This window comes from Polypterus senegalus, chromosome 6, assembly GCF_016835505.1.
Source record: "Polypterus senegalus isolate Bchr_013 chromosome 6, ASM1683550v1, whole genome shotgun sequence".
Lineage (NCBI taxonomy): Eukaryota > Metazoa > Chordata > Cladistia > Polypteriformes > Polypteridae > Polypterus > Polypterus senegalus.
The window spans coordinates 4473232-4499024 of record NC_053159.1 but is presented as its reverse complement, the minus strand read 5'-3'; the positions used below and the strand labels follow the sequence as shown (position 1 = coordinate 4499024).

At 44.2% G+C, this 25793-nt stretch overlaps 2 protein-coding genes across 2 annotated transcripts in view; both read right to left on the bottom strand.

Annotated features, from left to right (window-relative positions):
• Positions 1–142: 142 nt before the first annotated feature.
• Positions 143–25793, bottom strand: part of plekhm3 (pleckstrin homology domain containing, family M, member 3) — a 149430-nt gene continuing 123779 nt past the window's right edge. Inside the window, exon 11 of the mRNA XM_039755304.1 lies at positions 143–2582. The gene's annotated coding sequence lies outside the window, so the exon portion shown is untranslated. The remainder of the gene's footprint in view (positions 2583–25793) is intronic.
• On the bottom strand, positions 16372–19525 carry fzd5 (frizzled class receptor 5). Its single transcript, XM_039755306.1, has one exon. The coding sequence runs from the start codon at positions 18635–18637 to the stop codon at positions 16925–16927; it is 1713 nt and encodes a 570-aa protein (XP_039611240.1). The 5' UTR covers positions 18638–19525; the 3' UTR covers positions 16372–16924.

Genomic DNA, 25793 nt, shown 5'->3' with positions numbered 1-25793 from the left:
GCAGCTGTGAGAATGAGTGTGAGTACACACGATGACACACACACGCACACACAGGCAGACACCAATACTGTACCTCCTTCAACTGGAACCGTTCCCAAAGAGAAAAAGCAGCTACACTACAAACATACGTGGGGCAGGAATGGTTTTCTAAATGTATTTTACTGCCTCTGTCCGAAAATTTATCTTTGTTGAAAAAAGTAAAAATGAGAGAAAAAAAAAAAGACTTTTGGGTTTTCCTTTTTTATCTTTTTATGTCAAGTGGTTTGTCAAAGAGTACGCCCGAGCTCGTTAGCTCTTCAGTGTGGGGAGATGCGCTGTGGGAAAAGTCGTTCCACAAAATAAGCACAAGATGACTGGTGAGCCCTCGGCCGCTTGTCACATAGGGTTGGGTCATTATAAATGTGACGTCACAGTCTGTTAGACCGGCTTTAGATGGCAAACTGGGAGTCTCGTTAAAATGGCAGATCTCTTTACACTGATGTTGAATTTGAAAAGTTGCTTGGTGTGCAATCCAGAAAAACGCCATTTGAGAATGAGCAGAGTGACTGCGGCGTCAGGGCTCTCGCTTTCTCTCTTCTCTCTGAAGGCTGGAAGGGCCACAGTTGTGAAGTCCCAGGGTCAGCCATTTGTGGTGCTCCAGGTAGTCTTGCATGGTAGGCTGGTGCTAAATCAAAATGGTGCTATACAAGCATTCTACAAAATGGGATTATCGTTCTACCAGAGCTTGAGGTGGGCTGTATGCAGAACCAGCATGTTTCCGTTTGATTGGCTGGCTGTGGACCAGAGTCTCCCGCTCTGACTTCCAAGGTGGACATAACCTCTACTTCTGCTCCTGCTCTTCAAAGTAATATTTGCAATATCCGCATCCTCAAAACTACAAGGGTGAAACCCCTCCAAAATATAATCTGCAAATCACGGCCCACTCCAGACTCCGTCTCCGCTTGATTAAGGCATTGTGTGTAAAGTATGGATGTGTTCTCCTGAATGCACAAGAGGTTGCAGATCCAGCACTGGGAGAAGTCCTTTATTACACATTATCTCCATGTTGCTGAGTGGGGTGTACCCGGGGTGGCAGTGTGGCTGTTGGAGACCCCGGGCAGGAGAGTGCAGCACAGCTGGGTGACACGTGTGTTAATGTCTTGATTTATTTACTTCTTTACAGATTTGGTGCCGGTATTGAGTTACGATAGTTATTATTAAGACCGATTTCAAGCTTCTGGAAGCTATGGGGTGTCAAATGCTTCTTATTTTAACATAATGTTCTGCTGTTTAACTGAGATGGAGGGATATTAAAGAGACAATTAAATGTACCGAGAAATATGACAATAATATGTTCACATACGTAATTTAATATCTTCTTATATAATACGTTACCGTGGCTGTTCGTTTGTCTGTCCAAGATTTTAAATCACCGGTAGCTCGTAAACCATTTCACCGATTGACCTGAAATTTGGTACACACATACTACGTGACGTCTACTATCTTCTTTCGGGGTGATGATTTTTATTACTCTTTTTATTTTATTGTAGAATCAACTCTCTGCAGCGTACAGCGGGGCGGCCGTGCGTCGTTCTCATTCTCTACCACCTTCGCGGTCACTTCCCCTACCTCTTCATATCTTTAAACATTCTTGAGGCAGATTGTGGCGCTTAAGTGAAAAATTAAGAAAAATATACAAAGTAGTTGCAACACAAAAACTAACTTCATTTTAACGCGAAAACGTGCAGACAAAAGAGAAGCAGCGGGCCGCTAGGGTGAAGAAAAGAAGAGCTGCTCAGGAAGGAACAAGCACATCAGCCGCTGAGGAAACCAATGATAAACATACAGAGAGAGAGAGAGAGGGGAGGAAAACTAGGAGCGGTCAAGTGGATTCACTGCATGTTATCGTGCCGTGCGCCGTTACTGGTATCTGATATTTTTGGCCTCTTCTTTCTTTAACTATTTCTTTATTTATTTCAGTGACACTGCATGCGTTGAAATGAAAACTGTCACTTTCACCCATCAACATACGAGAGCTTTAGTGGTTGGTTGAGGAATTCTGGGAGACCTGCAGCTGGAGGCCGAACTTTAGAGGGATGAACCACAGGATTCCTAAGGCAAGCAAAGCAACTGTTCATGACTCGCATACACAAGAATAGCAAAAGATGAAAAAATAAGCTAGACTCCCCATGAGCCTGCCAGGATAAGGCAGGCCGACTGTCTGGGTAAATGGGAGGCTTTCAGGCCTTTTAAAGTTCAGCAGTTACAAGAGATCCTTAGTATCGTGAAATAAGTCTCAGCAGAGGAAGAACGGTGTAGACTCTGGCTACACCAACTTTATTAAAGAGGATATTTAATTACAAAAAAAGGGAAGGTACAGGATACAATGCTAAGCAGCAGTGTCCCAAAAATCACAAGAAGAATTCATTAACCAGAGCAGAAAAAACTGAAAGCCAGTAATCAGATTCTAATAAAATATTTAAAATAATACCACCAGCCTTCTCCAGAGTGTATTCAAATGAATCGCAGAGGACTTGCTGGCCTGTCTTCTTTATGGGCTGGGGTCGGACCCTAGTAGTGATGGCCAGGTTTGTCTGTCCCACCTCACCTCAAAACAATAGAGAACATAGTGACATTTAAAGAGACATTGTGTAAATATTCTGAAATGTAATAAAGCAAAATATGTTAGTCTTACCTGCTAAATAATAACTTGTCAGGACAATGTTAGCTGAAAGTGTGGTAACAAATGAACAGTAGTGAACAAATGAATGAAAAAGACACAAAAGAAATGTAAATCCAAGTGGGGCAGAACAGCGACTGCTGAGGTGTGACTGCGTGTCTGTGTGGGGGACGCAAGTGCAAAAAAAAATTAAAACGAAGCGCAGATGTGGCCCCCATATTGTGCCAAAGATCAACATGCGCTCCCCCCGATGATTCACCAATCAAAAAACAGAAGGCGCTAGAGCCTGCCCTCTCACCTTTGACAGGTGTCATTTCACAGGCTGTGTGTTTATTAAGTACATAAAGAAATGAGCAGCAAAATACATATACTTCATGGAATATTTAATGATTTATTATTGTCACACTTCACAATACATTTATTTACAGTATTATTCTTTTATCAGCTTTGGCAATTTTACTACAAATCTCTGGACACTACTTTCCCAGAGTTCCTCCTGGCAGAGCCCAACAAACATTCCCGCCCAGACTGACCCTGCATAACAATGAAAAACAAAAAGCAAGAATGTACGCCATGTATGGAAATCCGTAATTATCCGCACTTTTGCGATCATGGTGTTTGTTTGACGGTATGGCTTTACACACACACACACACACACGCGTGCATTGTGTCGGTGGTCACCATCATCCGGGTTCAACCTGATCAGTCCGTTTCTCTTGCTGTTTTCTAGAAGATGGCTGCACTAAAGAGCAGTGATCCTCATTTTCCATCCTGAAGGGGTACCTGGGGGCTGATGCCCTCGCCGGTGCGTCACAATCGTGCGATGGACTTGCTCAGTGTTTGGTGTCAGTGGGGGGGTCCTGCTCCTTCTCTGTGCTTAACACGTGTCCGACCGTGTTTGAGCTTCTCAATCCATTCATAAACACTCTGCTGTGGTAAACCACCGTCTCCATACGGCCTGCATTTTAAATTAATACAGCAGAACATTTTCTATCAAAAACAAACATTTCTGAATGATTCCAAACTTTTGAACGTTAGTGCGTTTGGCTTTTTTTGACCCACAAACGTATCTCAAAGTGAAACTCGGCTGCAGGCAAAGCCTCTTCCCACAAATGGAGATTTCATTCTGCTGCATGGTCATAAGCCTCAAGTGTCTGGAGAAACAGACTGAAAAATACTCTTTAAAAATGAAAGAAACAAACCTGGAGCTCCATATGCGCAAATGATACAATTATTCAACTTAAAATTATATATCCTCTCGTTTTAAATTTGACCAAAATGTTTCCCGGTCAAGATCCAACCTTGCAGTCGAGCTCCAGCCTCACTGGGCCACGTGTTTTGGGCAGCGTGTACCAAATTAACATCATTTTGGACCAAAATCTTTAAAAGCCTTTCAGACAGCCTTGGTGTCCCAATCCCTCCTAATCCACTACCAGCTGTGTCTGGTGGGCCCACAGGGGCTTAAAGTGGAGAAGGACAAACAAACTGTAATGGCCTTTACTTCACTATTGGCACGTAGACTTGCTTGTCTTGCTCAAGTGGAAGAATCCAAACTCACCTCTGTTACGTCAGCGGGTACCTGCTGTTATCTACTCTTTGAAACTGGAAAAAAATCCAAATTCTACCGTAGAGGATCTGATCAATAACATTTTAGAATAAGCTTTTAAATTGACGAAGCAGATTCTCTCCCCTCTTTTTCTATTCTATTCTATTTTTATTTACATATTTTTTACTATTATTAAAGTGCTACTCTGTTGGCCAAGCTCTTTTTCTCATGGGTGGGGGTCGATTTGTTTCAAACCAGTTTTGTTAAACTTGACTTGCATGTATGGAATTTTATTTAATATTATTAAAATAACTAGGGGTTTCGCCCCCTGCTCACTTCGCTTGCAAACCCCCCAGCCTGTGCTACGTGCCAGCAACTTCACATCTCTGCCGCTCTCGTATGTGAATTTCACTTTCACCAACCAACCAGTCTTTTAATTCTCGTGGGTACGTCTCTTCATTGGGAAGAAACACTACTTTTCCCCTGATGGCAACACCAATTATATGATCTACAAGTCTCTGACTTAAAGTTTAAATCCAAACAATATATTTGATCTCTTTTCGCTGTTCCATTATTTCACCAAGTAATAATTTCCGTTTGTCTGCACTAATGCGATCTTTGCTATAATCATTTTCTTTGAGACTTTCAAATTTTAGTACTTTCATAATCTCTAACCTGAACAGCATGTGTATCGCGCCAACATTTTTTAACCTCTTTACGACGTTCAACTTTGTCTTCTACTCTTTGTCTTTTATTTCTGACCCTGCTTGGAGCTGAGAGTGCAGGAACTGTGTCTGACAATAGCATTTACGCGAATGAGAAGTGATTGGACCGTGGGTGGGGTTGTAAATGTGCGGGACTTGTCAAAAATTCAACTCCCGCGAGATGAGACTTATCTCTGAGAAAGTCTCCTCTCAGGATTTCCTTTTATAATAGAGAGAAATATTATATACAGAGAAGTAGTGTGTTAAAGATGTTATGAAAAAGAAAAGAAAACATTTTGAAAATAACGTAACATGATTGTTAATGTAATTGTTTTGTGACTGTTATGAGTGTTGCTGTCATATACAGTGGTGTGAAAAACTATTTGCCCCCTTCCTGATTTCTTATTCTTTTGCATGTTTGTCACACAAAATGTTTCTGATCATCAAACACATTTAACCATTAGTCAAATATAACACAAGTAAACACAAAATGCAGTTTTAAATGATGGTTTTTATTATTTAGGGAGAAAAAAATCCAAACCTACATGGCCCTGTGTGAAAAAGTAATTGCCCCCTGAACCTAATAACTGGCTGGGCCACCCTTAGCAGCAATAACTGCAATCAAGTGTTTGTGATAACTTGCAATGAGTCTCTTACAGCGCTCTGGAGGAATTTTGGCCCACTCATCTTTGCAGAATTGTTGTAATTCAGCTTAATTTGAGGGTTTTCTAGCATGAACCGCCTTTTTAAGGTCCTGCCATAGCATCTCAATTGGATTCAGGTCAGGACTTTGACAAGGCCACTCCAAAGTCTTCATTTTGTTTTTCTTCAGCCATTCAGAGGTGGATTTGCTGCTGTGTTTTGGGTCATTGTCCTGTTGCAGCACCCAAGATCACTTCAGCTTGAGTTGACGAACAGATGGCCGGACATTCTCCTTCAGGATTTTTTGGTAGACAGTAGAATTCATGGTTCCATCTATCACAGCAAGCCTTCTAGGTCCTGAAGCAGCAAAACAACCCCAGACCATCACACTACCACCACCATATTTTACTGTTGGTATGATGTTCTTTTTCTGAAATGCTGTGTTCCTTTTACACCAGATGTAATGGGACATTTGCCTTCCAAAAAGTTCAACTTTTGTCTCATCAGTCCACAAGGTATTTTCCCAAAAGTCTTGGCAATCATTGAGATGTTTCTTAGCAAAATTGAGACGAGCCCTAATGTTCTTTTGCTTAACAGTGGTTTGCGTCTTGGAAATCTGCCATGCAGGCCATTTTTGCCCAGTCTCTTTCTTATGGTGGAGTCGTGAACACTGACCTTAATTGAGGCAAGTGAGGCCTGCAGTTCTTTAGACGTTGTCCTGGGGTCTTTTGTGACCTCTCGGATGAGTCGTCTCTGCGCTCTTGGGGTAATTTTGGTCGGCCGGCCACTCCTGGGAAGGTTCACCACTGTTCCATGTTTTTGCCATTTGTGGATAATGGCTCTCACTGTGGTTCGCTGGAGTCCCAAAAGTTGAAACTTTTTCAAAAGTTGAACTTTTTGGAAGGCAAATGTCCCGTTACATCTGGCGTAAAAGGAACACAGCATTTCAGAAAAAGAACATCATACCAACAGTAAAATATGGTGGTGGTAGTGTGATGGTCTGGGGTTGTTTTGCTGCTTCAGGACCTGGAAGGCTTGCTGTGATAGATGGAACCATGAATTCTACTGTCTACTAAAAAATCCTGAAGGAGAATGTCCGGCCATCTGTTCGTCAACTCAAGCTGAAGTGATCTTGGGTGCTGCAACAGGACAATGACCCAAAACACACCAGCAAATCAACCTCTGAATGGCTGAAGAAAAACAAAATGAAGACTTTGGAGTGGCCTAGTCAAAGTCCTGACCTGAATCCAATTGAGATGCTATGGCATGACCTTAAAAAGGCGGTTCATGCTAGAAAACCGTCAAATAAAGCTGAATTACAACAATTCTGCAAAGATGAGGCCAAAATTCCTCCAGAGCGCCGTAAAAGACTCATTGCAAGTTATCGCAAACGCTTGAGTGCAGTTATTGCTGCTAAGGGTGGCCCAACCAGTTATTAGGTTCAGGGGGCAATTACTTTTTCACACAGGGCCATGTGGATTTTTTTTTTCTCCCTAAATAATAAAACCATCATTTAAAAACTGCATTTTGTGTTTACTTGTGTTATATTTGACTAACGGTTAAATGTGTTTGATGATCAGAAACATTTTGTGTGACAAACATGCAAAAGAATAAGAAATCAGGAAGGGGGCAAATAGTTTTTCACACCACTGTAATTATCTCCTGTGCCGTCATCAGTCCACACCTTGAACCTGTCCAGTCATTCAATACATAAGACACAATGGATATCAAGAGTGAGCCTGATATGGCCGTGCAATATGTAACACAGAGAATAGAAAAGGCAGGCGCCATCTCCGGGCATGGAAACCACTCGGTAAGTGACTGTTCTTTGATCGATGGTGATCACCTCGATAGACATGTTAATGGGGGTACAGTTGGAATGATAAAGGAAATGGGTACCTGAACAATGTAAAGTTAAGTCTAAAATACCTACACAATAACTATAATCGTAATAAATGAACAATAAAACAGCGGAGAAGCCCTGGATTAAATAAAAAGGCTGTAGTTATCAGTAGGGAGACGTGAATCCCGTGGCAAGCAAGGAAGGGAATGTAGAGACTGGAGTGATGGATGGCCTTATATAGGCAGGCAGCCAACAACGTGGGAGGCGTTGGGATGGGGGACCCAACGCCACCTCACACGGTGACCGAGCTGCAGGCTATGGACGTATATATGTACGTAAGTAGGATTCAGTTAGCGTTGGGAACCCGCGTACCAAATTTCTTGAAGATGTGGCCATAAATAAGAAAGTTCAACATGGCAAACGTTGTTAACCGTTATGACCATTACGCGTAGAATTTCGAAATGAAACCTGCTCAACTTTTGTAAGGAAGCTGTAAGGAATGAGCCTGCCAAATTTCAGCCTCCTTATATATAAAAAATATATGCTTTAAATAATGTGAGATGATATATATATATATATATAGATAGATAGATAGATAGCATCTCATGTTATTTATTTAACTATGCCTGCTATTCGAGGTTTGTTTCTTTCATTTTATTTATATATATATATATATAATATAGAGCTACACCTTGTGCGGTTTTCAGGTGTGTAGCAGACATCTGTTAAATAACAACTGAAAAAAATAGAAGAAAGAAAGCCAGCCCCTTTTGTTTTTTTTTTTTTTTGTTTTTTTTTGCAAACACGGACGTCTGATTGTTCTAGAAATTCTGTTTCAAGATGACAGGAGGCCATTAAGCCCCACTAACCCCTCCAGTCCTGCTCACTTCAGGGACGTGTGGTCAGGGGCGGCAGAGCCTCATGAAAAGTATACAAAATCTAAGAGAGAGGTTAGGAGCGGGCACTGAAACTGCACAACAAACCAACTGAGGATCCAGATTAGGACCCGAGTGCAGCCATGAAACGGGTGCCACCTCAGCACCACACCAGTTCAGATGGAGTGGAACAGTGGGAGTTTTTTTTTATTTTTATGGTGGCTGGAGTGCCAATTCTGCCATTAACCCCTACATGCAGGGATGGATGCAGATTAACATCATACCCAGGACGCAAATCTAATAATTATAACATAAAATAAAAGTGTTTGTTTTCTGTGTGATTCCAATAACTTTTCTAGTCAAAATTGCAGAATGTGCGCATTTCCTGTTCAAATACAGGGAAGAAACGCGAGGTGCAGCAGCAACGAGCCTCACCTCACATTACGGGGCTGATGCCTGCAATTGGCACGTGCCTGCTGCTGTCTCTCTGCATGTTGCCAATCTAATTTTTGCAGACACGTTTATTATACACCCTGACTTTCCACAGTCTGCCTAATATCCTTAATGAATGTGTGTGGTGTATTTAGTCTTGCTGATCGGACACAAAACCACAGTGAGAAGGCATAAGGTGAGGCAGACAGTACTGTGCCGCCCTGAAGGGGGCGCATGTGAGCCCAACAGGTGCTCGTTGCCGCTGTTCATCTTGGCGATGATCTCCATTGAGGCGGAGAGATGTTTCAAACTAAAGGAAGATCAGGAGGACTTTTACTAGAAAGTGATGGAGATTTTCGTGGAGAAGGATAGACGCAAGGACTTCATTTACAAATAAAGGTAAAGACCACAAACAGTTCTTAGGTTTAGAAAAATTGGGATCAGACTAAGGAAAGAAAAAATCCAATATTTAAAAACTTAATTTTTACCTTGCCAAGAAAAACAAAAGAATATCGTATTCATCTTTTTGTTGGGCAGTCTGGATTAAAATTGATTAAAGCATCAGAATCGAGCTTTTTAAAACAACTCAATATTTCAATTGAGGTCAAACTTGATGTGTGATTATTTTTTTTTTTTTTGCACACCTCTCTATACTTTTTATTTGTATTGAAGGAGTATGAATTGTGGAATTGCAATGGCAAATTTAGAACACATGGAGGGTGAGGAGCAAACGCGCTCTCTCTGCTATAAACGTAACGTTCATTCTTATTAGCCAGATACGCGCCGTGTGTGTGTGTGTGTGTGTGGCGCGCTGATGAGACATCACCAGTAGTCAATATGCACGTTGCCTGCCAGTTGATAAGTGAATAAGCGACACTTTGGGGTTCATAGATTTGTTAATCTGACACTGAAGCAGTCGGTGCCTCACCAGCCATGAACCTCACCGCACGTCACCGGTTCACTTATTTTAGAAGAATTCACATCAAACCCTAAGTAAGGACTTCACTCGCGCTGCATGGGTCTGTGGCCCTCGTTGTGAAGGAAGACTCCCTAATGTTAGTGTGAAACGCGCTCCTTGTTAGGATTGTCATCCTTTAACTTCTTTGACAGCAACACTAGCTGACGATTTTGCCAGGAACCCCCCAATGTACATTTTCCTAAGGCGGTCGTGACCTCCTCCACACTTGTCTCATTTTAATAAGCAGCTGGACTTCACGGGCCGTCTGGACAAAGCGGTCCGTTTGCTATTTGTGTTTTTTCTCGTTCTCCCGCCCTTTCAATTCATTTTGATTTTGCTTTGCAGCCATTTTTGGCGTCTCGATGTGGCAAACCAACTTTTAGAAAATGTTAGCATGGAGGGGGACCTTTTTAAAATGAAAACCGCATTTTCGAACCGGGACACGTGAACGACTAGCAAGGAGGCCACAGTTCTGATACTGGTTGTGTGGCGCCCGGACCACCTTTGGGACGGAGGTGTAGGTGAGGGTCTCCATCATGAACATTACACCCACCGTGAGATGTTCAGTGCATCGCGTTCACTCGGTCCTCTGCTGTCGCCTCTCCGCTCGATGTCTGCATTTCTGTCCACGCGTATAAACGTTCACCCCGGGACTGCACTGTCATGGTGGTCTCTCACCGAGACATCCTTCCTTATGCTGTACTTTAAAGTTGCTCCAGGTGGGATGTGCTGGTAGCTGAGCCACAGATGAGGAGTCGGTGGGCGCCCCATGGCATTTGTGTGCTCAGGATGGTGAATTCAGTCACAGCTGCTCCTTGTACCATGATGGAGTCGTGAAGCGGGCATTTTGTTTGGGTGTCCTCCTTAGATTTTTTTTTTTTTTAGTAGTAGGTGAGCGAGTGCTGCTTGCCCACAATGGTCTGCAGGTGTAGACCCCCTCAGCCAGCTGTCGTTACAGTGGGCAGGCAGGCCAAGCAGCAGAGTAACTGTGGGCAGTGCGGCTGGTGGCACGTTGTGACTGCGCGGTTATTGAAAACCCTACACGTCCATCCATCCCACCTATCGTAGCATGCAGTCTAGTGGTTGAAGGTGTGGGGGGCCGTCCCACCAGACTACAGTGCCAATGTCCAACTCGGAGGGGGTACATGCGCACCTAACCATGTAGGCCATGCTGCTTTTGTAATTCTTCTCCATTGTATGCGCTACGCTCAGAACCCATCATGTTGGCTCTCATTCACAGTTGCGGCTTTGTTCAAATTGGGCGCAGTGGTGGCATCTGGAAGGTTGCCAGTTCAAAGCCCTTTCCTACTCTGTTGGGTCCTTGAGCAAGACCCATAACCTGAAAATTACTCCAGGTGGCGCTGTATAATGGCTGACCCCAAAGGTCACATGAAAAGACAATTTCTCTCCCAAAGGGATTTAAAAAAGTAGATCAAAGAAAAGAAAAATTATTACAACAATTTAGTTAGTGGGGGTCTACCCATTCATTCCCTAAAGCTGCTTATGCAGAATGGAGTCGAGGCAAAGCTGGAGTGGGCACAAGACGGGATGACCCTGGCACAGGGTAAACACACACATGCACCAAACCTCCACATCCTTGAACTGTGCCAGGCAGGTGGAGTACCAGAGCGACACCCACATGGACACGGGGAGGACACGCGAGGTCCACTTGAACTCTGCTCTCCTTAGTGTCAGGCTGGCAACTCCATGAACTTTTAATTATCACCTCTGACACTTCATGTAACTCTTGACATTTATGTGCTGCTATTCCAGCTACTCAAAGTGGGGTGCCACCGATACCACCACCCACCTGGAGGATGCGACACCCATCCTACATTAGGTGGGGCCAGAATAGAGAAGGGCATGGTGGGCGATTCAGCTAGAAGAGTGGGATACACCCCACTCATTTTGAGGGATGCCCAGGGGTCTTTTAGTACATCCTTTATGGTCGTTGCAAATAAGGGTCGAGAATGACGTCATGAGGCGCAAGCGCAGAAGAGTCGCGGCAGAAACGTCTGACTGGGTGGAGCCGCTCAGGTGCGCATCACGGCAGGAGAGCGAAATGCTGCCGGCGTTCTGACGATTTGTCCTACTGTGTCGAAGTATCGTACCGTATATGTTACACCCATCCGTTTATTGTAAGTCGTAACATTAAACTTATAACATTATACCATGTCATCATTTAACTTGTTGTATTTAGAAGTCGACTATCAAAATTATGGAACTGTTAACATTTCTCAATTTACTCTATATGCATCATTTAATGCCCGAAAGAGAGACAGCCTGATGCAAAGATTTCACAAGACGGTCATTACTCGTGCATGGATACAGTGGTACAAGATTAAAAGTCACACATGCAAAACATATAACTTGTAAAATGTTGACAGTAAATACCTATGCAGTATAAGCTTCGAGAAAAGTTGCGTGTTTTTTTGGTCTGCGCATGCGTAGTATTAGTGAGTTCATCATTTCGACGGGTAGGATGTTTCGTTAAAACACCTGTTACTGACCACAGTGTCGGCCGAGGGCTGAGACGTCCAGCCCGGGGTCAAAGATAAGCGCAACCCCAATGTTCACAAACCCAGCCCTCCTCCTTCCCATTTCGGCACTTTCTGACAATACTCTTCGTCAGCGGGAAATCTCCGCCTGCAATCCCGCTCATCTGCCCCGCAGGAACCTCAAGGTGACCCGCTGCATTCGGGGGTTCAGGGGCTTCTGTGCTAAGCTCAAGTGCTGAAGTCAGCGACGCCCCCGAGTGGACTGCGTGCAGGGAGGACGGCGGCCGATCGCTTGGTTTCCCAGTTCGTGTTTTAGTGTTTTATTGTTATGTGCGGCCATTGTGTTTACCTTCAATACTCAACAGAAGAAAAAAAAAAAAAAAAGTCCCAAGTAGCGAACGGCGCCCTGATGCGAGGGGCTCATAAGAAATGAAATGTCACCGAGTTACTTCAGGAGGCAGAAATGCAGAATGAACAAGAAGAGAGCTGCGCTAGATATTTAAAATATTAAAATGTGGGCTTAACTTTAATGCTTTAACTATTCTCGATTGTAACAGAAATTTGTCATTTCTCGCCCTCTGATGGAGGTCCATAGAGGGCTAGGCAAAGATCAAAAACCACCTCATATTCGTAATAATCCATGACTTTAAATAGTCAATTGCTGAGGTCTGAAATGTATTATCTTGAAACTTCGAGGAGGAGCTCTTAGGGGGTCTGGTACCACCGGTTAAGGATCAAATATCAGAAATACGAACACATTGATGATTGGTAACCTCAAAACAGCACGAAACGACACCTCGCCTGCCCAGATTACCTGATCCCTTAATAAATAGCGTTTAAAACATTCAACTGGAACCGTGGTGTACGCGCCCACTGTCGTCCTGCAGTTAGCTCGTTTACCCACTAGATGGCAGCACGCACGTGAGGCGCTCAGGCTTCGCTGGCCAAATCTGCGCGCCTCCGCCAAAACTCGAGCAGGCTGACTGATTGGACTTCCCTCTGGACATCGACCTGCTCAAACTGGGGGTTTAGTTGAGGTGGTTTAAAAATAAAGGGGGGCCGACGCAGTGCACTCGTCAAGTTATTTGAAATAAAACACAAATGACATGGTGGACGCGCCAGCACAAGAAGTTCGTTCGACACGTGTGCGCTGCTTTGAAAGAGTTGTGTACCACAAAAAAAAAGCACATTGAGGGGAATGGGGCAGCACGACAGGAGGGCCAGGGTGACAGAGAAAGCGGAGCAGATGTCATCACCCAAGCCACCTGGTCACTTCCAAAGGGCAGGGACACCGAGAACACGTGACTGCCGTTGCTTACCTGCTGCCATGGACTCCAAAAGTTGAGTTTTTACAACGCAGAATTTAATTTTCCCCATCCCAAAAAAGAAAGAAATAAAATACTCAGGTAAGGTGGTCTCTACAACTGGCTCGGATGGACTCCCACTGCCCTGCCCTGGATAAGCGAATAAAGAAAACTGATGAGCATCACAATACATGAAAAATTGAAAAGCACATGCATTACGGTGTTAATTCAAATAACGGGAATAAGAATTAATGAACAGGAAAAAAAAAAGAGGGTGGCAGGGCGTGCAGGTGGCATGGAGCAGACGTACGCGTACAGAACACGACTCGCTTTCTTTTGGTTTTATTTTAGCTTCAGCGGATGTTGCCGCCTCGACACCTGTTTAAAAATGTGTTGCTAAAAGCATCAAAAATTGCGTTGTGTTTGAAATTTTATGCTTTTGCGAGTTTTGTGTCCTCCAAAATGGGAAACAAGACGCTGGATTGGGTGCGGGTGCACTTCAACTGACCAGCGCGCGCGCTCATTCGGGATGGCCCTGCAGTGGCACTTTACCAGGCGCGCGCACAGGCACACGCACGCGCAGGCACTTCTTCCCAGTCATTTTACACAAGTCGGTTTCTTTCCAACTTTGTGCACTTTTGTTTGTTTCAAAGCAACCCGGTGCGCGCATTTTACAGAGTATGCATCCCGACATCGATCAGGGTGTCACTCTGTGTACATATTTGTACACACACGTGTATACACACTGCGACGGATTAGAAGAATTTGTCACATTTTACCCAAAATACGCAGCACACTGGAAATGACCTTCATCTAATTATGTGGTTCTGTACACACGTGCCCACATTCCTTGCAAGTATTTTTAAAATCATTATTACTTACTGTATTTGGTTGACATCTTTTTGGAAAATGACTTACAAGGGGATCCAGTGTTTTTTTTTTTCCAATAGGAACATGGGCAGGTGAATCGACTCCCTCGGCGTCACACAGTGGCAGTGGTGGGATTTGAACCCACAACCTTAGGGTCTGGACTCGTGAAGTCTTAAACCACTAATATAAAATGTCCCTCAAACACTCCGTTATTTCACCGTCGATATAAACGAAAGCACACAGCCTAAATGCTGTCCAAATGACAGTCGCTCCCGTTTTTTTCATGTTTCTTTGGGTGTTTGGTCGTGTGAACGAAAGTCCTTCAGCCCGTTGGTTCTCAACTTTTTTGACTTCAAGATCCACTTTAACGCGATTTTTTTAATAACTCACGACCCGTTAGCGGATGCCGGCGGTGAAACGAGCGCGATTAGTAACAGGGTGCGATTATTGCATGAGCTTATTACGATGAGCTTGCGAACCAACGGCGACAACTCGCGACTCAAAAGTGACACCGATGACAACTAGCAAGAAACGACGCCTCAGCATACGCTCCCACGACCCCGCTGTGCTTCTCCATTGAGCCACGGCGGACAAAGCGAGGGCCGCCACATTCGGGGATTCTGAATTCGGTTCTGCGGCCCTTGGAAAACAGAAACGTTCACATTTCCGCGTCTACAGCTGAAGCCCGTTCCAGATTTAAACGCTGTGGACGACCCTTTAAAGAACGTGCCAGGGAATCACGCTGAGGAGCCACTCCGGCACCTTCGTTTGTGAACACAAGCGCGACAGGGCGCCTGGCAAAATGGCACTCCGTCAACTTCACATGGCGGCGTCCAAATGACACGAAATACACAGGAGCGGAGAAGAAGACAAAAAATGAAATCAATTGAAAGAAAGAAAGAAAGAAAGAAAGAAAGATCGGCGCGAGGACTCCGAGATACGCGAACCTCAAAGTAAACCTCGACGCCACCAAAGCCCCCGGGTGGATTCAGCTGTGTGTGCGCGCAATATATATATATATATATATATATATATATATATATATATATATATATATATACACACACACACACACATTATTATTATATACTATGCTATACAGTGGTGGTTCCAGACCAAATTTACCAGTGGGCCAGTGTTCTTTCATTGGGGCACAGAACATCACCGTAAGTAATTCATTAAAATTTTATCTCTTCAGCACAGGGGCACTGGCCCCTGTCGACCCCCGTCTAAAACCGCCTATGATGCTATACACACACACACACACACACACTCGTGCTCTAACATATACCAAGTCTGTTATATACATTTATATAGCGCCCCCACATATCCATTACTATGTATTTTATACGCACACCTATACTCGGTATATACAAACTCACGCACACTTTAACTTTCCTATACATTTATAAGCCCCCTCGCGGTATTTTTTACGTTTCTTTTGATCCCACGGCAGAGTTTTGACTTGTAAGGCGCTATAGGCACGTGGCGGCCCAAACGGTGCCCAGCGACAGTGCTGTCATTCATTTCTCGCTCCTCCCCCTACCTTTGCACGTGTGATCTGTTTGTCACCCTTAGCCCCGACCCCCCAAACCCGCCCCCCCGCCCGAGTGTTTTGTCCGGTTTTTTTTTTTTTTTTTAAACTTGTGGCGGAGCACCGCCGGCCTTTACGGTGGGCTAATCGTGCCGCAGGCTCGGACCCCCACTTTCTCATTTAACGCACACGGCCGGACGAGTCGATGGGCGCGTTGTCCGGGTCGCCGCTCAGGTCACCCCGGTGGTCCCCTATCCCTCCTTGTGACGTTTTTCGCGGCCCCCTTAAACCTGAAGGAATTTCATCTTTTTTTTGGTCAATAAAACAAAGGCACACAACGCGGCACAATTAAGACTTTTATCCACCATCATCATCATCATCATCATCTAAGGGGCTGTCATAAGCAGCGCTACGTATGAATATCATACAAGATACCAAAAAAAAAAAAATCAAACTGGCAAACGTCAGCAGACCGCCAGCCCGGTGGGCACACGCAAGGCGCGCCGTTTTTTTTTAAACTTCTAAGGGTCTTTTGTCAACATTCAAATTATTTAAAAAGTCATAAAATGAGGACTCTGACCAGAGGCCTGATGGCGAACCCGACTGACCCCCAGCGCGGCCATTGGCGATCAGCCTGAAGCCCCCCGATTGTTCTGGATATTCCAGGGCAGCGCCAAGGAGTCTTCTAGAGGCCATTTCTTTTTAATTCTGTTTTAACAGGTCGCCTTGCTGTGTGAGGAGTGAAGCCAGAAGACCCCCAACAGGATTTCCTCCTCGCCAGACTTCCGTCCGATGTAGAAAGCGTGTGCGGGCCGACCCGGTGACAGACAGCGTGCTGGCCTGGCGAGGCCCATCATTCTACCCAGGGGTGGTGGGACAACTCCCAACAGAACTGTTTCCATGCCCCCCCCCCTTCATATCCTCTGTTCAGTGCCCCCCTCCCGACCCCCAGTCCTTCTCGCCAGTTATGACCCCTTGGCTCACTCCACAGATTTAACTTTACTTTGAAGTTTGTCACCTAATTGTCACACAAATCCCGGTCCCCCCTCACAGGGCCATTCAGACGTGAGAGAGGGGCACTTGCTTAAGGTAGGACCCCGAACTGGCCACCCCTGTCCTTGCCGTCAGGGCGCTGCTGGCTTCACTGTACATGGAGGCATTGGTGGGCTTCCTGTCCCTGCAGCAGCGGCTCGTAAAGCGTTTCCAAGACTCGAGGGTCTTTCCAGACCAAATCCAAACCCCCGACGTGATGCCCACCACAAGGCACATGAAGTACTTGAGCATGAAGACGGCGTAGTCCGGTCCCGGCTGCTGATTGTCCGGACAGGAGCAGCTGAGGGAGCGCTGCCAGCTCTCTCGGTAATGCTGCTCGTAGATGTAACAGGCCACCACGATGGTGGCAGGGACGGTGTAGAGCACGGTGAAGATGCCAATCCTTATCATGAGCTTCTCCAGCTTGTCAGTCTTGGTGCCTCCTTGCTTGATTACACTCCGGATACGGAAGAGAGAGACAAAGCCCGCCAGGAGAAACATGGTCCCAGTGAACAGGTACACCACCAAGGGTGCCAAGACAAAGCCCCTCAGGTTGTCAAGATTCTGGTTGCCCACGTAGCAAATGCCAGCCACTGGGTCTCCATCCACAGAGCTGAGAGCTAAAACAGCTATGGACTTCACACTGGGGATCAGCCAGGATGCCATGTGGAAGTACTGCGAGTAGCTGGCGATAGCCTCGTTGCCCCACTTCATGCCAGCCGCCAAGAACCATGTGAACGACAAAATGACCCACCAAATGGAGCTGGCCATGCCAAAGAAGTAAATAAGCAGGAAAACGATGGTGCACAGGGCCGGCCCCGTGGTGTCATAGTGGACGTGATGATAGTCTTTGTTGCAGGCCACACTGGCATGGCCAGCGATGAGGCGCACGATGTACCCAATGGAAACAAACAAGTAGCAGGTCGACAAGAAGATGATGGGGCGCTCCGGGTACTTGAACCTCTCCATGTCGATCAGGAAAGTGGCCACGGTGGTGAACGTGGAGATGAAACACAAGATGGACCACAGGCCGATCCAGAAGGTGGCAAAGGTGCGCTCGTCTTGAGTGAAGTAGGGCTCGTAGCACGGAACGGCGCAGTTGACCACCTGGCCCGTCCTGATCCTGTTGTACAGGGGGTGGCTCTCTTTCTTTATCTGAACCATTGGCTCCTTGCACCGACACTCGCTGTGGCACTCGGCCCTGGGCCTCTTTGAGAACGCCTTGGAAGCGTGGGTAGGTTTGGGGAACGGCGGAGTCAGGGTGGTGGCCTCCGAGTGGTTGTAGTCCATGCAGAGATTGTCGGGGTCACCCAACACGGGCAACTTTTCGCAGCTCATTCTCTCCGGCCAGGCAAAGCCATACTGTCTCATTAGAGGGGAGCAGCCAGTCTTGGCACGCTCACAGACCGACCGGCAAGGTGGCAAGGGTTTCATGTAGTCGGCCAGGCAGATGGGGGTGTACATGCTGCAGAGGAAGAAGCGAAGGTCTGGAGAACATTGGATTTCAACCAGGGGCCAGAACTGGTGAACCTCCAGCCCAGCTTCATCTTGGGTGTCGTGGTTGAACTGATTAGGCATGTAGGTTTGGTTGTACACAATCCCTTTGCACATGGGCACTGTGATCTCCTGGCACACGATGTCCTTGGAGGCTGCCTGTCCATATCTGGGTATCCTTGCAAGGGCCAGGAGGGCAACCTGGAGGAGCATTCGGGATAAAATGTTTTTAGTGGGCTGCTCCATGATGCTCTCCTTGTCATTGGCTAATCTGGACTTTAGGCACTGATGGACGCCACATAATCCACTTTACAGTCCGCCGTTTACAACTCCATTTGTTGCGGGTGAGGGGAAGGAGGAGAAGGAAAAGGACAACAAGGTGCAGAAGGGCTCTTCTTGGAATTAATCCACGTAATAAACTGCACCTGCTAGGCAGGGCATGACGCACAACGTCAGAGTTTTTAAAACTTCCATCAGGTCTAAGCGATCTCTAAAATCTTAACACGAAGAACACTCCCGGGGCTTTGGAAATGTCCAAGGATTACAAATGTAGAAAATAAATAAATTCAAATCTTACATGAACGCCACTCCGCGGCTCGTGCTGTCCAGCTAATGGAGAACTTTGAAGAAAAGAGTAGGAAAGGCCCGCTGCCGAGCCGATTCGTCAGCTCGTTTTGAGGCGGCCATCTGCACTCGTCTCGGTCCTCCTGCGCACTCCTTCCCGGCGCTGACACGCGATGCCCTTCGGCGTTCAGGTAGACGGACGCAGCGGCATCGCCCGCTGCTTCTCAACTGCTCACCCAGCCCGCTCAAAAGGGCGAAGCAGCAGGTGTCGCGGTGTCCATTCTCTCGCCGCCGCTATTCGTGACACTTGTCGCCGAGTAACTTTTTTTTTTTTTCCTCCAGGACTTTCTCCGACTACTAAACCGCGCTCTTCTACTAACAAGGCAGCCGCGAGCCTCTCAAGTCACCGCTCACCGACGCGAACTCGCAGCTCCCCTGCTCGAAACCTTCGCATCTCGCTTTTTGCCGGCCAAGGCTCTCCCGGGTACGCCGCTCGTTGGCTGCGTGTTCGCGTGGACCACGCCCATCTGCGAAGTACAGCCACACAGAGTTGTACATAGCCACGCCCCCACGACAACTGTCCCGCCCTCTCACTTATCACTTCGCGGCCTCGCTTGTTCAGTCCATGAGGGCGCTCGGCAGTTTTAAGGTTCGGCAGCACAAACTCGAAGTGGAGCCGGTGAAGAAGACTGTGGGGCGCTACGAGTTACATGAAGCCGCAGTGGACTCCTTCAGTTCCGCAACAGGAAAAAAAAACTTCATGTGATAGGGTGATAGATAAATGTGAAAGGCACTAGATAATAGACTGACTGATCTGAAAGGCACTATATGATAGATACTTCAAAACCATTACATAATAGAAAGATTGATTGATCTGAAAAACACTAATAATAAAATGAATAGAATAACAGAATGACTATATAGTGCCTTACAGAACTCTTTTATATACTGCTTTCTCTATTATATAGCACCTTTCATATGTACAGTATCTGTTATATAGTGCCTTACAGATCAGATACATATGAAAGGTGCTCTACAACAGACAGACAGATAGAAAAATCAGTATATGAACAAAAGATCTGAAAGGCATTATATGATAGATAGGAATGAAATGCACTACATAATAGATTGATACTGTAGTTGGCAGGATTAGATAGATAGATTGATAGAAAGGCACTATATAATAGATAGATAGATAGATAGATAGATATGAAAGGCACTATATAATAGATAGATAGATAGATAGATAGATAGATAGATAGATAGATAGATAGATAGAAAGGCACTATATAATAGATAGATAAATAGATAGAAAGGCACTATATAATAGATAGATAGATAGATAGATAGATAGATAGGCAGGCATAGTGGTTAAAGGTTTTGACTTCAAACCCTGAGCTTGAGAGTTCACATCCCACTACTGACACCACTCTGGCCATAGGCATCATAGCGGGGGGAAAAGGGTAAAGATTACCCAGGGCCCACTGGGTGGGGGGCCGTTGAAGCCTTGAATGAAAAGTTTGCTTTTGAGAGGAAGGGACCCACAGAGACTGAGAGTACAACTGTTTCTATGCTCACACAAATAGTTATGAAGTCTGGTCACTTTGTACATAAATCCTGTCTCATGACACTTTATAGGTAAAGTATAATTAATTGTTTAAATGTTTTCCCATTGGAGTGACAGTGGTGAGAATGGCCTCAGTGCCACCTGATTTATCTCCCCTGGCTTCATGGTTCAAACAACAATAAGAGCCTAGTGAGGTGACACAACTGTTGTTACTTCTTAGCATTCACTAAAGCGTAACGTGGCAACGTCAACCTCTCGTTTTCTGTGTTTGTTATCAATTAATGATGGGTGGCATGGGAGAGCAGTGACTAGAGCTCCAGTGGCATGTGTTTGAATGCCAGTCTCTGTACGTTTACCTCATACCCAAAGATGTGCAGATGAAGTCAACTGGTGGCATGAGACTGGCCCAGCATGAGTGATTGAGGGCATGTGCCTGCGGGTGCCCTCTGGTGCTCAGACAAACCTGTGCCTGTGTAGGATTCTGGACTGGAAGAGGTGGGCTTGGAGAAATAAATGAATGAGTGAAAGAATAAATGAAGGAACATTAATAAATCTGAATTTGAATTTATACCTATTTTTAATGACTGTACCATGTAATGATTGGCATGGAGGCTCTAGTGCACTGCAATCTTGTTCTGGAATAAGTGGGGCTGGAAAGTCATGGAGTAAGATGACAAGTTTAAAGATGACGAGTCAATAAGTGACCTCAAGAAACACATCGATAAATCAGGGCGTCATGGCAGCCTCACAGATCCTGAGGGGTAAATCTCCTGCCCCCTGTGCCCAGTCTGCACTTTATCTTCCTATCTGCATTGGTTTCCACTGGAGGTATCAGTGGAGGAGAGAATGTGTGTGAGCGGGCACTGCCCAGTGCAGCTGTGTGTGTGTGAGTGAGTGGGCACTGCCCAGCTCTGGTACTGTGCCACCCTCAACTGATTAACTGGGTTTAAGGAAGTTATAGAAATGCTTTAAATAAACTATTTTAGAAAATTATTAAATGACTGGAAATTACTAAAAAAGCTTCTCATCTTACATTTAATTAACCTTTTAGAATAAAAATGAATGAATTCCTGAACAACAGCCATATAAAAAACTTTTTAAAATGATGTATTAAAATAGTTTTTAAATTATGTAATAAACTATTTTAGGAATGAATAACCATAACTGACATATTTACTAAGCCGTTTCAGAAAATTAATAATATATCTACATGAATACTTTTTAGATTATATAAAAATAATTTTATTAACTTGCTTTAAAAATTATATAGTAGCCTATTCTGAAAAACGAATGAATAATGCGCCTATAAAACCCTGTGAAATGATCTAATACAGCGTTTAATTATGAAAGTTTATTACATTATTGTTAAAAAGAATTTTGGAAATTGAGCAAATGAATAAAGGCTAACAAATAATTTAAAAATTATATTAAAAACCGTTTTATTGTTATAATTTTAAAAGTATGCAATATACTGTTTTAGATAACAAATGAACAATATTCGTTTAAATCATTTGAAATGTGATTTGCCATTTTGATAAATTAATTGATTAATTATTGGCATATAAATCTTTTTTAAATGATCTAATAAACTTTTTTCTCTTTAAATTATGTTATAAACCATTTTGAAAAATTAATGAATTACTAATAGCCATATATAAATATTTAATAAACATATGTTTATAATACTTTAGAAATTATGTTAGAAACTATTTAAAAAATTAATGAATAAATGTGAAATATTCATATAAAATACTTTACATTATTTAATAGGCTATTTTGGTAAATGAATTAATACATAAAATGCATAAACATACTTTTTAAATTATCTAATAAACTTTGGAAAATGCTTAAATAAATAACTGCCATTTAAAACATTTTTTAATTATTAAAATAAACAGTTCAGTCACAATACTTTTTTAATTATGTAAAAATAAATATTAAATTAAAAGTATTTATTATGAAAAATGAATGACTGACTCCTACCCATATACTGTAAAACACTATTTTGGCACATTAATTAATTAATAATAAATATAAAAATCATTTGTAAATGATTTAATAAACCTTTATCATTATACTCTTTAAATTATGTGATAAACTACTTTTGAAAATGACAGAATGAAAGAACAACATGCAAATAAAAGCTTTTACGTTATTTAAGAAGCTATTTGGGTAAATTAATTCATGAATAATATCAACACAGATATACAGATATTTTTAAATGATCATAATAAGCAGTTCTCTCATACTACTTTGTAAATGATATAAAAAGGTATAACTTTATAAAGTATTAATTATGGGAAACAAATGAATGAACTTATTAATGAATACACAGTATCCACATAAATATTTTTGACATTATATAATCAAGTATTTGGGTGAATTAATTAATGAACAATACTTCTAGACAATCGCTTACAATGATATAATTATCTGTTTTATCATTAGACTCTTAATTATGTAATACGACTATTTCTGAAAATGAATGAACGAACAGGGCGGCACGGTGGCTCAGTGGGTAGCACTGCTGCCTTGCAGTCAGTAGACGTGAGTCTGTATGTCCTCCCCGTGTCTGTGCGGGTTTCCTCCCACAGTCCAAAGACATGCAGGTTAGGTGGATTGGAGATTCTACATTGTCACTAGTGTGTGTGTGTGTGTGTGTGTGTGTGTGTGTGTGCCCTGCGATGTGTGTGTGTGTGTGTGTGTGTGTGACCTGCGGTGTGTGTGTGTGTGCGCCCTGCCCGGGGTTTGTGTCCTGCCTTGCGCCCTGTGTTGGCTGGGATTGGCTCCAGCAGACCCCCGTGACCCTGTAGTTAGGATATAGCGGGCTGGATATTCGATGGATGGATGAATGAACAACATGAACAGGAATCCAATCAGATTATTTAATGAGGTGTTGTAGTAAATGAATCAATGAAGGACACCGTCGTCATTCTCTTTAAAACCCTCTTTTAAATGAATGAATGAGCAGACGACATTCACAGCCTTGTGTTTCTATTATTTATGAAGCTTTTTAAATGATCTTTTAAATTAATAACATACTGTTTTGAAAATGAAGGACAGAACAAATCATCTGGACATGAAATACTTTATTTATTGATTTATTTATTTGTAGCGCCTGCTCAGCCCAGGGCCCCATAAGGTTCTGTTCGGGACAGACACACACACGAGACGGGCGGACACAGAAACGCTCACACACCGCGTATTAAAGGTCTCCTCCTTTTGTGGACCACCAGTAGGACAGATAGAAATGAAGGGCACTGTACGACTAGAAGACGATCTGAAAGGCACTATATAGCAGACAGAGAGACCTGACCGGTATGCAGGTAGATCTGAAGTGCGTCACGTAATAAATGCGTATATAGCGCCCACCTAACTCAGAGATAGACAGGTAGATACGGGGGGCGCTACATACTGGAAGTGACAGACAGGACAGAGAAGGACATGTTTGTCACCTACGGCATAGAGCGCCTTTCCATGCCTGTTGTGTCTTTTGTTCGGTTTTCCCATCAGTTTGTCATTTTCAGTTAGGTGGTCTCTGCCACCCCAACCAAATCAGCTCCTTCTTCAACACTCCAAGGTCACAGCGAGTGGCTTTGAGTTACGGCAGGAAGACATCAATCTGAGTCGTCCACAGGAGCTGCCGCTCAGCCAGCAGCGGATACGAAACAATCAGGGGATGCACACAAGTGAGTGAAGGTGGAGAGGCCGACCCGAGCGCGTGGGCCGCACAGCACGGTGGGCCAAGAGGACTTTTGTTTGGTTTGTCACTTCCGGGTCCTGGAGCTCCACATCCTGCACTACGCCGAGTCACACATCGCCTTCCACTCGTCCCCGAGCTTCGGGTTTATTTATTGTGCAAAAGGAAATGTGAGAGGAAAGAGAGGAGCGCGAGGACTACGGCCAGCTGAAGATCTGGACTGGACTGGTGAGTGATCAACATGTCGCTCTGGGGGCCAACGGGCTTCAAAGTAAGTTACTTTGGAGGGGTCTGGCTTTACTAATGAACATCTTATAAAGCCCCCCTCAGAATGAGCAAAGGTGCTATGACAAGGACTTGGACTCTGACTCCTCACTTCTTCTTGTAATCGCTTTGATGCTCGCACCTTCATACTTGTATGTATTATAACTTGGCTTTGTAAGTCACCTTGGATTAAGGTGTCTGCTAATTAACTAAACAATGATTTATACTTTGAAGCTTCAAGTCTTCCTTTGTGTATTTCAGATTCTTTCTTCCCACATTTGTTATGTTAAACATCATCGTCCACAACCCTGCCCAGGTCCTTCTCTGCTGATTGTCCATCAGCTGCCCGTCCACCCAGTTTGGTACCATCTGCACACTTGACCAGCTTGTCAGGCCATTTATGTGGATATAAAAAGAGCCTGCTGGTCATCACTTTCAACAGCACCTCGTACGGTGTTGGCACTGATTTTGTACCTGCAGCTCGCGTCCCCAATGCCCACTTCTTTTAATTTGATGCCGACCCTCTCATATAGTGCCTTATTAAAAGCCCTCTAAGAATTAAGAGAAGTCAAATCATGCGCACCTCCATGACTCTCTGCTTTTGTTGCATCCTCATGGAATTCCAGCGACCTCCCAGTCTGGACACAACATCAGCAATACGAGCAAAACTCCACAACGACACTTAGATATCAGGGCCTCTACAACAGCGGCACTAACCGCTGCACCACCAAGCCACCATCAGATGACCAGTCGAGGCAATGCAGAAGGGGGATGAATGGGGGGAACCGGAGAAGAACAAAGGAGTCCCAAAGCCCCCCAATGCCCCATCCAGTGTCACACACACATATATTTACACAATAGGAAGAATAAAATGAGTTTCTCGCTCCAGCCCAATGCCACCTCATGGCTGACATACTGGGTGACTTTATGGTACCCCTACCCTTTAGATTCATTTGTCTTTACTTTCACAGTATATGGGGTCTTTGATTTAATGTACATTTGCAGTATATAGTGTCTTTATTGTTTCAGCTTACAGTTACAGGATATAGTGCCTTTGTTATTCATGCTTACTTTTATAGTATATGGCATCTTTGATTTAATTCATATTTGCAGTCTATAGTGTCTTTATTATTTAGTGAAAAAGGACAAACTTTAAAAATTAACAAACAAAAAGGTATCGCTAGCTAAGCTGAGGCGAGGAAATCTCCAAAGCGCAGGTAGACGGCGCCCCACTCCTGACGTCACGCTACCCCCTCCCCTTGGCTTGCAGCCTCTGTCTGAGATTAGCGCGAATGTATCGCTCCTGC

Bases quoted from the DNA above. Each gene is read 5' to 3' on its own strand.
- fzd5 (XM_039755306.1), bottom strand. From the start codon at position 18,637: ATGGAGCAGCCCACTAAAAACATTTTATCCCGAATGCTCCTCCAGGTT.